Source organism: Scyliorhinus torazame, chromosome 21 (assembly GCF_047496885.1).
Source record: "Scyliorhinus torazame isolate Kashiwa2021f chromosome 21, sScyTor2.1, whole genome shotgun sequence".
Lineage (NCBI taxonomy): Eukaryota > Metazoa > Chordata > Chondrichthyes > Carcharhiniformes > Scyliorhinidae > Scyliorhinus > Scyliorhinus torazame.
This window is the reverse complement of record NC_092727.1, coordinates 129216827-129231907: the sequence shown is the minus strand read 5'-3', so window position 1 is coordinate 129231907 and position 15081 is coordinate 129216827. Positions and strand designations below refer to the sequence as shown.

The 15081-nt window shown below is 47.0% G+C and overlaps 1 protein-coding gene and 1 pseudogene across 2 annotated transcripts in view; one reads left to right on the top strand and one right to left on the bottom strand.

The window, feature by feature from the left end:
* nfe2l1b (nfe2 like bZIP transcription factor 1b) overlaps positions 1–15081 on the top strand; it is a 51722-nt gene that overhangs the window by 24418 nt on the left and 12223 nt on the right. For both annotated transcript variants that reach the window (XM_072487569.1, XM_072487568.1), the window contains exon 2: positions 9367–9576. In XM_072487569.1, the coding sequence (XP_072343670.1) occupies positions 9367–9576 (210 nt within the window). The remainder of the gene's footprint in view (positions 1–9366; positions 9577–15081) is intronic.
* LOC140398760 (U2 spliceosomal RNA) lies at positions 3478–3683 on the bottom strand (annotated as a pseudogene).

Genomic DNA, 15081 nt, shown 5'->3' with positions numbered 1-15081 from the left:
TAAAGCCAGCCTTTATGGTCCACAAACTGTTTAAATGAAAAGAAAGGCTTAGATTTATTTAACACTTCATCCTGATCTCTGGATGCCATCTGAATGCTTTACAGCCAATGAAGTATTTTTGAAGTGAAAAGAGCGTGTTATGTGGGAAGTGTGGCAGTAAATTTGTTCACAGTCAGCTCCCAAAAACAGCAATTCCATAAATTACAAATCATCATGAGACATAGCTTTCTTGCTCCTCAGCGTAGGATTTGGGGGCTACCCACCCCTGACTTGGGCCAAATCCTTTCCCAACACACCCCAAACTCTCTCTGACCTGGCACCACCCAACTAGTGCTATAAAAAGAGGACCTATCCTCCTTTGCTCCACTCCTTTTGCCCTTTACTCCACTCCTTTTGCCCTTTGCTGCTGGAGCTATTGACCGTTGCTTCTTCAGTCTCATCCAGCCTGAGTCAGGGTGATCGATGACACAGGCATTTTGGAATTCAATCATAAGTCCGTACAGAGTGGTAATCTGCCGCTTGATTGCTACTCCGAGGAAGTAACAGGCCAAAGTTTTGGGTGTTGTCTGTGTGATAAATATTGGCCAGGACATGTTGCACTGTTTTTTGGGGGGTTTTCATTGTGTTAACAGACCTGGCACATGTACTCAGACCAGAAGACTCCAGCAGCATGAACACAGTGTGTTCACAACAGAGTTGGCTAATTTTCTTTAAGCAATTGTGTGTGTATAGCATTTCTAGGCATTGACATTCATTTCATGATTTCCTGTCCTCCCTTTTCCATAATGGGTATTCTTTCTTCAAAGAGCAGTTGATTTAATGCTATTAAATTGGAGTTTGTTTACTAGCTAGCGCTACACCTTTGGACCAAGATTTCTTGTCTTTCAATCTGTGAGCTTGTTTGGTCTGGGCATTTGACCAAATCCAAACCAAGTGAGTGCGCAAAAGGAGAAAAATAATATCAATATCTCTGACCTTGCAGGAGATTATTTCATATCTATATTTTGAGGGAACATTTATTTATCCCTTTTTATTCCATTTCCCCTCCAGAAAAGTGTTGTACATTGTCAAACCAGCAGTTTCCATTGTGTTAGGCCAGGTGACTATCCCTGGTGTCTGAATTGGATAGGTTGCACCACTCCAGCTGCTCACTAGTAAATAAGGTATTAACTTCATTGGGTTGATGTTGTAGTGTAGCTTGTTGGGTTTTCAATAAATGCCCAACAAATGAGCATACTGTGGTGATCTGTAATATTCCCAATGATTTTATGGTGTGGAATCTACTTGTTCAATTAACTTGATCAATGCCTGTTACAAATGCCCGTTTAATTAGGACCTGTTACCAGTGGAACAGTGCTGCATTCTCAACAGGACTGTTTTTAACAGTGATCTCTAGTTTTAGATTCTCCCTCAAGGGGAAGCATCTTGCCACATCCACTCTTTTATGCTATTTGTTTAACTTTGTGAACTTAGTCTGACTTGTGACAAAATGAACTTTGTTGGCAGTTCATTTCATCAGCATCTGAATCCAATGTTTTGTTATTGCTTTGTACATGCCCTAGGCAGAATAATGTATGGAAACTTGAAGTTTATGGCCATTCACCTCCTCTTCCCTCACATTGGGATATAATACTGAACTCCTGATACATCACTGGAGTTGACCATTGTATTTGCCTGAGCTCAGACTGTCAGAGTTCACTCATGTAAGGTGAGATCATTATATAAATGATATGGATGAAGAGACCACTAAATTTGTTGATGATCTAAAGATAGGCAGGAATGTAAGTTGTGTAAAGGACATGAGGTTACAAAAGGATATAGGTAGATTAGGTGAGTGGGGAAAGGTCTGGCAAATGGAGTATAATGTGAGAAAAAGTGAAATTGTCCATTTTGGCAGGAAGTATAAAAAAAGAAGCATGTTATCTAAATAGTGAGAGATTGCTGAGGGATCTGGCTGTCCTAGTGCATGAATCGCGAAAGGTTATATACGGATATAGCAAGTAATTCGCAAATATAATAGAATGTTATTGTTTATTGTGAGAGGAATTGAGTACAAAAGTAGGGAGGTTACGCTTCAGTTGTACAGGGCATTGGAGAGACCACAGCTGGAGTACTGTGCACCGTATTGGTCACCTTTTTAAGAAAAGATGTAAATGCATTGCAAGCAGCTCAGAGAAGGTTTACTACATTAATATTTGATACAGGTGGGTTGTCTTATGATGAAAGGTTGAACAGGCTAGGCTTGTATTTGCTGGTGTTTGGAAGAGTAAGAGGTGACTTGATTGAAACATTTAAAATCCTGAGGGGACTTGACGGGGTGGATGTGGAGAGGATGTTTCCTTTTGTGGGAGAATCTGGAACTAGGGGGTCACTGTTTAAAAATAAAGGGTTGCTCATTTACAAGAAAAGGAAATTCTTTTTATGCGAATCATGATTCTTTGGAACTCCCTTCCTCAAAATGTGGTGGAGGCAGAGTATTTGAATATTTTAAAGGCAGAAGTAGATAGATTCTAGTTAAGCAAGGGGTGAAAGTATCGGGGGTGGGCAGGAATGTGAAATTGAAGTTAAAATCAGATTAGCCATGATCATCTTGAATAGAGGAGCAGGCCTGAAGGGCCGAGTGACCTACCCCTGCTCCTAATTTGTATGTAGGTCATGTCCCTGCATACACATTGCCCAGCAGGATCTGCCAGATGTGGCCAAGAGCTGGAAACGAAGTGCCTCTTCAGCTTGAGCGCTCTGGAATCGTAGTGCTACCTCCAAGGCTCTGCACGGATCATTGGATGGACCACCAGATTAAAATGTTGAGGTTCAAACTATGGGATAACCAGAGGGATTGCTGCTAGGCTTTAATTCATGATGGGACTGTGATAGTTGTTGGATTCTGGTGATTCTACCCTATGTTACATCATATTTGTGGATTTTCTGTTCAATAGATATGGGTTGTATCTGTAATTTGAGGCAGTAGTTTTGTCTAGTGGTAACTAATTTACTTTGTCTCTGATTGGACTAATGTCCCATAGTTTATTTCTCATAAGCACATTCTGACTTGCATTCTTCTCTCATGTGGAATGATTGCAGTAGTAATTACAACTTGCATTTTTCTTTTTTTTTAAATTTAGAGTACCCAATTATTTTATTTCAATTAAGGGGCAATTTAGCGGGGCCAATCCACCTAACCACACCTTTTGGGTTGTGGGGGTGAGACATGCAGACACGGGGAGAATGTGCAAACTCTACACTGACAGAGACCCGGGGCCGGGATCGTCGAACCCGGGTCCTCAGCGCCGTAGGCAGCAGTTAAATTAATTAACTTATTAAAATTGAGCTAACCACTGCGCCACGGTGCCACTCACAACTTGAATTTTTTCCCCCAACAATTTCTTTTCCTCTGGCCAATTATTTTCACCCGAACTGCCTTTGGCCTGTGATATGGGTCGGTGAAACACTTGTCACTCTTTGCTACTTCCACAAGCAAAAGTTTTTTAAAACTCTTTTTGAGTTACAAAGCCAGGGCTCAGAGTGTGGACAGGGGCGAACCCCTAATCCAGCTCCTTGCCTGCTCCAAAAACCAATTCAAATTGAATCCAATTTATGGTCCCCACAAGAGAGACATACCAAATCTGAAGCAAAAGGCAGAGCTGATACTACACTTGATCTTAGCCAAAAGGCCAAGACACAAGCAAAAGTTAATTCACCCCAAGTATTAAAGATGTGACAGCAGACTTGACTGCGGCGGAGGTCAATTATGCCCCCTCATGTCCATTGCTCCTGAACCAACATCCTGGTTGCGATTGACTAGCTTCACACAGATGGGACCTGAGATCCTTCTCTGCTGCTTCCCGGCTTAGGTTTCTCGGCATCAGGATGGAATTGCACACCCTCACTAGTGGGAATAGAAGGAACTTAGTTAAAAGCAAAATAATGTGGATGCTAGAAGTCTGAAATTAAAATAAAAAGTGCTGGGTCCACTCAGCTGGTCAGGTAGCACCTGTGGAGAGAAACAGCATTAATGTTAAGGTTGACGATGAAACGCTAACTCAGTTTCTCTCCACAGAAGAGACTTGGTTCCTGCCCTGGCTGGTGAGTGGTAGATTGTGCTGTTAGTGATGGGTTGAATATTCACGTCCATCTTGTTACACTTTCATACTTGGAGCAGTTTGAGGTGCAATTGGTCGAGTAGCTCAGTTGATCCAGCTCTTAAAATGGAAATGTTACTTTGGTTGATGGGAGTTTGGTACAGTGTGATAACTCTCACCAGAGGAGTTGTTGGAAAGTTGATATGATTAGTGCAAATTTCATGTTTAATTTAAAGGGGAAATGGTTGGGGAGTGGAGGCGGGAGGAGAATAAAAGCGGGTCATGTTGCTCCCTTTAACTCAATAAAATTCCCTCTCTAGAAATCAAGCACAAATTCTCAACCCTTTGAGAAGCGGGTGTGGGACTTTGCAAAGCTCGAATGTGGACAGTGATTTAAGTTGGATGACAGAACCAAGATGGATAAAAGTAGATAAATGTGAATTATGTCCAATTACTAATAGACTCCCTGCTACAGTTCCACAATTGAGCCAGTCCAGACAGACTGCTCCCCCTGCTCCTTTCTCCTCTGAGTGCAAAGGGATGACCAGCTGCCTAACTCATTGCAGCATTCTAGAACAGGCTGACTGCCAGAATAACAGAGCTTATGTAAAGTCAAAAATAGCTATGACCCGTTATCTATGAGGACAGGAGGAGGTGCTGAAGATGAAACGGGTACTGAAAAATTCAAATATTTTTGCCATTCCTTCGTACGAGGCAGAAGGAATCATCTCGAGCTGTTTCTGTGAGCTGGATTATTTAAATTTTACTGCACAGTGTTTAAAACAACTTCATATTTAAAACAGGTGATGAGTGCATTGCAGCTTTTAAAGTTCAACTATTGACTCTGTAAAGTCGCCGCTGATTTTCTTCAGAGGTCACCTTGATCTAAACAGCCTGCTGTTTTAAGCAGCCATTTTTCTCTGAATTGACCACGCTTCTAAGTTTAATTAAATGTGTCAGCTGTCCACATCCAGACTGGGCTGAGGCCTCTGATCAGCCAAGCTGTGATTGAGACCAATAGGCTGACATGGGAGTCTGCTAAAAGCAGTCATCCTTTCTTGTTCCACTTACAAGTTGGTTTCAAAGCCTAATATTTAATCATAAACTGAGTCGCCGTCACTGAATTCACTGGCGTCTACCAGAGTTGTGACTGTTTGATTGTGACTGGGTAGAGAAAACTGGCATTTTCCAGTGAATTTGGTGCTTGATGTCCCAGGAAAACCTGTTTTTAGAAAATAAAACTTTTTTTTTAACAGGCAGAAACTGTTATTGAATCCTGATTTCTTCTGATCTGGACTAAGAACCATTAGCTATGCTAAATTGCCCCTAGGTGGGGCTATGGGAATAGGGTGGAGGATTGGGCATAGGTAGGCTGCTCTTTTAGAGTGCCGATGCAGACACAATGGGCCGAATAGCCGCCTCCTGTACTGTAAGGATTCCATGATAAAACAGCACAACACACTTCACTGGAGAGTTAACAGGCTAAATTTGATACTGCACAATTGATATTCTGAGTGTCCTTCCTTCCTCGCCCTCTCCATCCCTCTGTCTCTCTCTCTCTCTCTCTCTCTCTCTGTCTCTCTCTCTCTTTCCCTCTCTTCGCCCCCCACCCCATCTCTCTCACTCTCCCCCCAACTCTCTCTCTCTCTTGCCCGAGTCTGTCTGTCTCCCTTTCCGTCTGTCTCCCTTTCCGTCTGTCTCCCTTTCCGTCTGTCTCCCTTTCCGTCTGTCTCCCTTTCCGTCTGTCTCCCTTTCCGTCTGTCTCCCTTTCCGTCTGTCTCCCTTTCCGTCTGTCTCCCTTTCCGTCTGTCTCCCTTTCCGTCTGTCTCCCTTTCCGTCTGTCTCCCTTTCCGTCTGTCTCCCTTTCCGTCTGTCTCCCTCTCCGCCTGTCCCCCTCTCCGCCTGTCCCCCCCTCCGCCTGTCCCCCCCTCCGTCTGTGTCCCCCCCTCCGTCTGTGTCCCCCCCTCCGTCTGTGTCCCCCCCTCCGTCTGTGTCCCCCCCTCCGTCTGTGTCCCCCCCTCCGTCTGTGTCCCCCCCTCCGTCTGTGTCCCCCCCTCCGTCTGTGTCCCCCCCTCCGTCTGTGTCCCCCCCTCCGTCTGTGTCCCCCCCTCCGTCTGTGTCCCCCCCCTCCGTCTGTGTCCCCCCCTCCGTCTGTGTCCCCCCCTCCGTCTGTGTCCCCCCCTCCGTCTGTGTCCCCCCCTCCGTCTGTGTCCCCCCCTCCGTCTGTGTCCCCCCCTCCGTCTGTGTCCCCCCCTCCGTCTGTGTCCCCCCCTCCGTCTGTGTCCCCCCCTCCGTCTGTGTCCCCCCCTCCGTCTGTGTCCCCCCCTCCGTCTGTGTCCCCCCCTCCGTCTGTGTCCCCCCCTCCGTCTGTGTCCCCCCCTCCGTCTGTGTCCCCCCCTCCGTCTGTGTCCCCCCCTCCGTCTGTGTCCCCCCCTCCGTCTGTGTCCCCCCCCTCCGTCTGTCTCCCCCCCCTCCGTCTGTCTCCCCCCCCTCCGTCTGTCTCCCCCCCCTCCGTCTGTCTCCCCCCCCTCCGTCTGTCTCCCCCCCCTCCGTCTGTCTCCCCCCCCTCCGTCTGTCTCCCCCCCCTCCGTCTGTCTCCCCCCCCTCCGTCTGTCTCCCCCCCCTCCGTCTGTCTCCCCCCCCTCCGTCTGTCTCCCCCCCCTCCGTCTGTCTCCCCCCCCTCCGTCTGTCTCCCCCCCCTCCGTCTGTCTCCCCCCCCTCCGTCTGTCTCCCCCCCTCCGTCTGTCTCCCCCCCCTCCGTCTGTCTCCCCCCCCTCCGTCTGTCTCCCCCCCCTCCGTCTGTCTCCCCCCCCCTCCGTCTGTCTCCCCCCCTCCGTCTGTCCCCGTCTCTCCGTCTGTCCCGTCTCCCCCTCTCCCTCTCCGACTGCCCGTCTCCCCCTCTCCCTCTCCGACTGCCCGTCTCCCCCTCTCCCTCTCCGACTGCCCGTCTCCCCCTCTCCCTCTCCGACTGCCCGTCTCCCCCTCTCCCTCTCCGACTGCCCGTCTCCCCCTCTCCCTCTCCGACTGCCCGTCTCCCCCTCTCCCTCTCCGACTGCCCGTCTCCCCCTCTCCCTCTCCGACTGCCCGTCTCCCCCCCTCTCTCTTCTCCACCCCCAGTCTCTCCCCCGTCTCGGGGGCCCCCCCAGTCTCTCCCTCTCCCTCTGTTCCTCCACCTGTGTCTCTCTCTGTGTCTTTGCTGCAGCTCATTGCCCCCATATGTCAATCAGTGTTGGTACCACTATATGATGCGGGCAGGCGATAGAGGGAAGTGGCGGTAAATCAAACATTATTGCCATTATTGTATCTGACTGGAGCTTCTATAACTAATCTCAGTTTTATGCCTTTCTCAAAGCTGCTGTCTGGAATTTGAAATACAGAAGCCGAATAATTGATTTTAAACACACCCAAATGTGGCAGTGTTAAAAAGGGAGAAAAAGCATTAGAATTGGTTCTGTCTACTCCGACATGTGTGAATGGGAGGAAAATTGGAGTTCTTTGGAGAGCTGTCATTTTAGACCCAATTTTTTTGCCCCTTTTCCTCTACCCTGCTAATCTTATTCAGTGAGTTTGTGACTGATCCAGAGATATTCAATATCTGGAAAGTAAATTGTTGATAAAATATCAAATTAGCTTTTTTTCCCTTCAAGGCAGTGGGAGAATATTCTTAATAAAGAGATCTCCTTTTTTCCATGCCTCTGCCTCTCTTCCTTTCCCGTTGATACTCTTTCAAAGTAGGTTTGTAAACTTCAGATCCTTTCCACACAGCTGGGCAGCACGGTAGCACAGTGGTTAGCACATTTGCTTCACGACTCCAGGGTCCCAGGTTCGATTCCCGGCTTGGGTCACTGTCTGCAGAATCTGCATGTTCTCCCTGAGTGGGTTTCCTCCGGGTGCTCCGGTTTCCTCCCACAGTCCAAAGATTTGCAGGTTAGGTGGATTGGCTGTGCTAAATTGCCCTTAGATTAGGTGGGATTAAGGTAAAGGTGTGGGCTTAAGTACGGTGCTCTTTCCAAGAGCTGGTACAGACTCGATGGGCCGAATGGCTCCTTCCGCACTGTTGATTCTATGATTTCTACTGACAGCTGGGCACATCGCCCTCTTAAAAAAAATGTTGTTTTGTTCCTGAGATATTAGCAGCATTGACAAGTCAGTAAAAACATAAAATTCTGGTCATTCTCTGGTCAGGCAGTATCTACAGGGAAAGAAATAAGAGGTCCTAGCCTTTTTACAGGTCTTGTCCTTTGTTAGAGGGTCACCGACCTGAAAAATTAACAATGTTCCTCTCCACACTGCTGCCTGCTGTGCATTTCCAGCATTTTGAAAATGAAATGAAATGAAAATGAAAATCGCTTATTGTCACGAGTAGGCTTCAATGAAGTTACTGTGAAAAGCCCCTAGTCGCCACATTCCGGCGCCTGTTCGGGGAGGCTGGTACGGGAATTGAACCGTGCTGCTGGCCTGCCTTGGTCTGCTTTAAAAGCCAGCGATTTAGCCCAGTGTGCTAAACCAGCCCCGTTTCTCTTTTTGTTTGATTCTCAGCATCCTCAGTATTTTGCTTCAGTTCTGCCAATACTCTGCTTATTCATCCTTGGTGACCAAAGTGCTTTAAAAATCAAGCAAGTAGTGTGCAGCTGGAATCAGACTGGATCGGGATAGCCGTTTCCCATCCATGAAAGACATCCGTCAAGTAGCTGTTTCTTCAATTTAAATAATGGTAGCTTTCATGGTCAAATTCTCAAATTTATTGAACTCCATTTTGCAATATGCCAGGATGCTAGTCCAGTACCAAACCTTCTGGGCTACCATGCATTCTCTGGCAAAAGTGTGTAACCAGCAGTGTTTTACTGAAACTAGCTGTGTGGATAGATGTCTGAAGAAGAGTCATGCGCACTCCAAAGGTTCCAGCATCTGTTGCCATTCTTCAGATGCAGTGTCTGTTTTGGTTTGAATAGAAAGTTCCATAACTGAGTTTAAACCAGGCTATTATGGGTTACAGAACCAATGGGGAATATAGATTAAGATATAGAAGAGCCATGATCGAATTGAATGCTGGAACGGTCTGAGGGGCTGATTGGCTTCCTCTTGTTCCTATGTTCAGTATTTTAGTGCCCACCAGTGGAAATTGAACCATTGCCTCCTTGCTCCTGTCAGGGGAGGGTGGGGTTATTAGAAATGCCGCTGTTTCACTTTGAGATGTTTGTTTTGCAACTGACGATGAAAGTGTCTTGCTTTCTTGCTGAAATAAATGTTTGATACAGATGGAGTTATTTGAATTCTTTGGTTCTAGGACATTGACCTAATTGATATCCTGTGGAAGCAGGACATAGATCTGGGCGCTGGGAGAGAAGTTTTCGACTACAATTACAGACAGAAGGAGAACGAGCAAGAGGAGGAGCCGAGCGAGAAGAATGAAGAGAAAGATGGAAATGGGAGGAGTGGATTGCTGCAGGGCCCTGTTCAAGTGGATGGGGAGACAGGAGAAAGCGTTCCCGATCAGGTACTGCTTCATGGCTCAGGATGGGTAGTTTAACCTGCTATCTAATTCTGGATGGTGATGGAATCACAGCACAGAGGTGGCTATTCAGCCCATTGCCTGTGCCAGCTTTTTGAAAGAGTTATTAAATTAGCCTCACTCCCGTGCACCTTTCCCCATAGCCCTGGAATATTTTCCCTGATCAAGCATTTATCCACTTCCCACTTCCTTTTTGAAACTTACAACTGATGCTGCTTTCACTGCCTTTTCAGACAACACATTCTAAATCATCATAACTCAGAGTTTCAAAAATGGTATTCATTCCCTTTGAGGTTCCCTGACCAATTAACTTAAATCTGCAACTTCCTTCCTGACACTCCTGCCAGTAACACCCATCATATGTCCCCTTAAGGAGAGTGATCCCAACTTCTCCAGTATTTCCATATAACTCGAAGTCCTGCATCCACTACCAAAATTTGTCTTTCCTGTGATTTGGGTGTTTCCTGAACGGTTTCAAGCTGTACTGCTCAGTTACAAGCCTTAAGCTTTGCCATACAGCATCTTAGTCTAGACAGCATTGCAAGGCAGTGTGACTGGCCAGGTATAGACATCTAGTTTCACGTTTTCTCAATCATCCAATCCCAATATTTTTGCTTAAGTAAAGCTTATATATTGAAAGCTTCCTTTTAATCTGCATGCTAACACTCCCAATGGCTGTGACAAAATACAAATTTCTTTACCCGTCAGTCTGGCCTCAATAAAAGTCGAGATGGATTTGCAGGTACAACATTAGTTATTTTATTTGACTTGCAAGCCTGATTCATTTCATAGAGGCATAGGACACATCGAGTCTCCTACACCCCGGAAAGCGAATGAACAAAGAGACAAAGGGATTTCTGCAAATAAATTCAAATGGTATCAAGTTTCACATACACGATTCCCATAGGTCATCCTATACCCCTCCTGACCTTGTCATACATTCTGATTGGCTCACTTCTCATCCCTTCCTCTGGCCCCCTTATTACCCAGCATCCTTTTCTCCTCCTTTGGTGGACACACCTCCTCCTTGCTTTGCCATGCGGTCTGAAATCCTTTGTCTGTGAACTCACCAGAATGAGACTGGCCTATCTCTACATTACAGTAACTAATATCTCTAAAGTAACTATTTTATATCACATTCGTCAGCTGGACCACTGGGAGGCATGAAAATGGAATGTTCAGAACATGTCTTGGACTGTTTGCATTAGAGTTTAATTGCACTTGGCTTTTCTCCACAATGCTAAATAAAAAAGGGAGCTTCAAAGAGGCCACGTGGCAAGGTACAAGCTGCAAATGGAAATTCCATCCATGTTTGTCCTTCACACACTTAAGGAATGGAAGGGTCTTGATTCAATATTTTTTTTATTCGTTCATGGGATGTGCCCATCCCTGAGGACATTTAAGAGTCAACCACATTGCTGTGGATCTGGAGTCACGTCGGTCAAACCAGGTAAGGATGACAGATTTCCTTCCCTAAAGGACATTAGTGAATCAGATGGGGTTTTTCCGACAAATGACAATGGTCGATTAGGCTTTTCATTCCAGATTCTCTCTCCTCCTCTCTCTCACTCTCTCTCCCCCCCTCTCTCTCTCTCCCCCACTCTCTCTCTCCACCCCCCCCACCGCGATAAATGGAATGTTAGATTACCTGATTGTATAGTCACTGAGCCAAACAATCTTGTTGTACGCATGTTTTACTGTTACAGTCTAATAGCTTGATTATAGATGGGAGTTATAACTGATAGAAAATTAATGTTTTTTCCCGAAACCAGTTCCTCTGTCTATGCGAACATGCTATTGCTGTGGTGAATGCTGTGATCAGTGGTTCTATGTGGAGAATGATAGCTGGCTCAATAGGCAGCATTCTCGCCTCTAAATCAGAAGGTTGTGAGCTCAACAACTCCCACTCTGGAGACTAAAGTACAAAATCTAGGCAATGCTGAAATATTGGAGGTGCCATCTTTCGAATGAGACATTAAACCAATTTTTGTCAAGTAAAAGATCTGACACTACTTTGAAGAATAATAGGCAAATTCTCACCAGTCTCCACAATCAACAGCTAAAATCTGGTCACCACCTTGTTGTTTTGGGACCCCGCTATGTGCAAATTGGTTGCTGTGTTTTCTCCAATACTTCAAAATGTCAAGCACTTTGGGATGTCCTAAGATCATGAAAGTCACAAGACCATTTATTTTAAAATCAAAGATTTAACAACTTCTTCCACCATACTGGCTAACTTCAGTGTACCAGAAAACATTATAACTCATCCCATTGTTGAATCATTTAAAGCAAATGCAATACTATTCTGCTAGGCAGTAATGGGGGTGAAGGACTGAATGGTCAGGTTGTTCTAACCCAGTGTACCTCAGGAATGTTTTTCATACCTAATCTGTATGAGAGACAATGGCACTTTTAAGATGCTTGAAGATGACAGACTGGGGTACATCTGTAGCTGTTGAGGTAGGAGTATAGGAACCAGGACATCCTTCTAGTTTCATGACTTTAAGATATGGCATAGACCATTTAGGACAGAGATGAGAAATTACTTCACCCAGAGAGTGGTGAGGCTGTGGAATCTGTTACCACAGGAAGTAGTTGAGGCCAAAACATTGTATGTTTTCAAGAAGCAGTTAGATATAGCACTTGGGGTGAAGGGGAAGCAGAGGAAATGGGGGAAAGCGGGATTAGACTATTGAGTTGGATGATCAGCCGTGATCATAATGAATGACGGAGCAGGCTCGAAGGGCCGAATGGCCTCCTCCTATTTTCTATGTTTCTAAATGGGGATATATTGTATTTGATGCAATGTTGAACCTGCCTTCTCACGACTCCCTCTTGAATTTTAAGTTTGGGTGAGGACTTTGTGTGGTAGGAAGTGAAAACAGCTGACAATGTGGAAAGCTGTGTCTCTTAAGTGGTTTTATAAATCCAAGTCCATTCCAAATGTTGAGTATGTGAAAGATTCTACACAGAAGTGTTGTGCTTCAGTAATGTTTAATGATTCGAATGCTTCTTTAAGGGTATAGGAAGAACTTCAGTCTGACTACTATGGAAATTGAATATGCTGCCTTAGTATCTACAATACAGACTTTAATCATTCATTTTATAACTTGGTACAAATGCACTGCTACGTGCCTGCCCTAATGGGATGCCACCCATTGTAGCACTGAACAACATAGACCAAAGCTGTAGCGGGAGGAAGCATGGCGGATGACCGGAGTCCTGGCTTGTCGACCCAGCGGTCAATGGAGCAGCTGATGCAGTTTATTCAGGAGGGCTTCGCCAAGCAGAAGCAGGAATGCTTGGACCCGATTAAAGAATCGATTGCGCGGCTGGAACTTAGATTGAATGCCCAAGATTGTGCGATCCAGAAAGTAGAGAAGGCGCTGGCTGAGCAGGCGGAACATCAAACTGCGGTGGAGTTGGAGGTGGGGATGTTGAGAAACCAGCAGAAAAGGCTCCTGGAGAAGGTGGAGGACCGAGAGAATAGGTCCCGCCGGCAGAACTTGAGAATCGTCGGTCTCCCGGAGAGGTCCGAAGGAGCGGATGCTGGGGCATACATAGCGGGCATGTTCGAGAAGTTGCTGGGGGATGGGACGTTCTCCCGACCCTTGGAGGTGGACAGGGCTCACAGAGTGCTCGCAGGGAAGCCACGAGTGGGGGGGTGGGGTGGGGGGGGGGGGGGCAGCAACGATGGTGGTGAGATTCCACAGGTACTTGGACAAGGAGAGTATTTTACGGTGGGCCAGGCAGACACGGAGTTGTAAGTGGGAGAACAGTATCCTGCGGATCTATCAGGATCGGAGAGCGGAGGTGGCCAGGAAAAGAGCGGGGTTCAATCAGATAAAGGCGACCCTTTTTAAGAAAAAGGTGAAGTTTGGACTGCTGTATCCGGCCCGTCTCTGGGTCACATGTGAGGAGAAACATTTTATTTTGAGTCGCCCGAGGAAGCGATGGACTTCGCTAGAAGGAAAGGACTAGTGGCGGACAGGACTTTGAACTATGCTGCAGCGCTCATGTTAAAAAAAGTTTCTTGTTTTTTTCTCTTTTTTGGGGGGGGGGGGGGATGTTATTTGCAATACCTTCTGTATTGATTTGGAGCTTGTTGCAGAGCTGAGTGAGTTCAAGTTTACCGTTGCACTGATGGGGGAATGGAGGGTCTGTTTGTTAGATGCTGGATCTTCTGTTTGATCTTTTCTTTGTTTATCGTGTGTTTTTTTAGGGCAATTGTGCTGGGATTACTGGGGGGGTGAGAGGGAACAAAGGTGGGAGAATGTCTGGCACCATGGGCGGGGGTCACCAAGCTAGCTGGGTGGGCTCGCTCACGAAGCGCAGTGGGGGGGTGAGCAGATGTTATGCTTGTCGAAGGGGTCGGTTTACATAGTGCTGTTACTGGGGGGGGAAATGTCCTGCTGACTGGGGAGGGACATTTGCTGTGGGACAGAAAGGAGGTCGGGGCGGAGGCGGCCTGGGGGCGGGGCGGCGGATGTGGGGGCACAGGCTGGAGACTGGCCCAAGAAAGGTGATGGCAGATCGGGGGGGCGACGACGAGCCCACCCAATTAGGCTGATCACCTGGAACGTAGGAGGACTAAATGGGCCGGTTAAGAGGGCACGCTTGTTTGCGCATTTGTGAGGACTGAAGGCGGACTTGGGAATGCTACAGGAGACGCACCTTAGAGTAACTGATCAGATCCGATTAAGGAAGGGATGGGTCGGACAGGTTTTTTCACTCGGGGCTGGACTCGAAGACTAGAGGGGTCGCGATGCTGATTAATAAGCGAGTGGTATTTGAGGGGGGAGGAATAGTTGCGGACGTAGGGAGGCCGGTAAATTATGGTCTGGGGGACGCGCCAAATTGGGATAATGTGGAGTTTATAAAGCGGATGCTGGGGAAGATCCCAGACCTAGATACGCATAAGTCGGTCATGGGAGGGGACTTGAACACAGTTATGATCCTGGGTTAGACCGGTCGAGCTCAAATGACAGGCAGGGGGTGCCAGCAATGGCAAAGGAGCTAAAGGGGTTTATGGAGCAGATTTTTTTGGGGGGGGGGGGGGGGGGGGGGGGGAAGGACCCGTGGAGATTTGGGCAGCCGTGAGTGAAAGATTTTTCCTTCTACTCACACGTGCATAAAGTGTACTCCCGGATTGACTTTTTTAATTTTGTACAGGGCTCTACTGACGGGGGTAGTGGACACGGGGTATTCGGCGATCACAATCTCAGATCATGCCCCGCACTGGGTTGACCTGCAGGTTAGCAGGGAGAGTAGCCAGCGCCCGCACTGGAAGCTGGACGTGGGACTTTTAATGACGGAGAGGTGTGCGGGTGGCTGTGGAAATGTATTCAAAATTACCTGTAAGTCAACGACACGGGTGAAGTTTCGGCGCCGGTGGTCTGGGAGGCATTGAAGGCGGTGGTTAGAGGGGAGCTGATCTCGATACGGGCCCATAGGGAGAAGGCAGACAGAGCAGAGACGGACCGACTGATA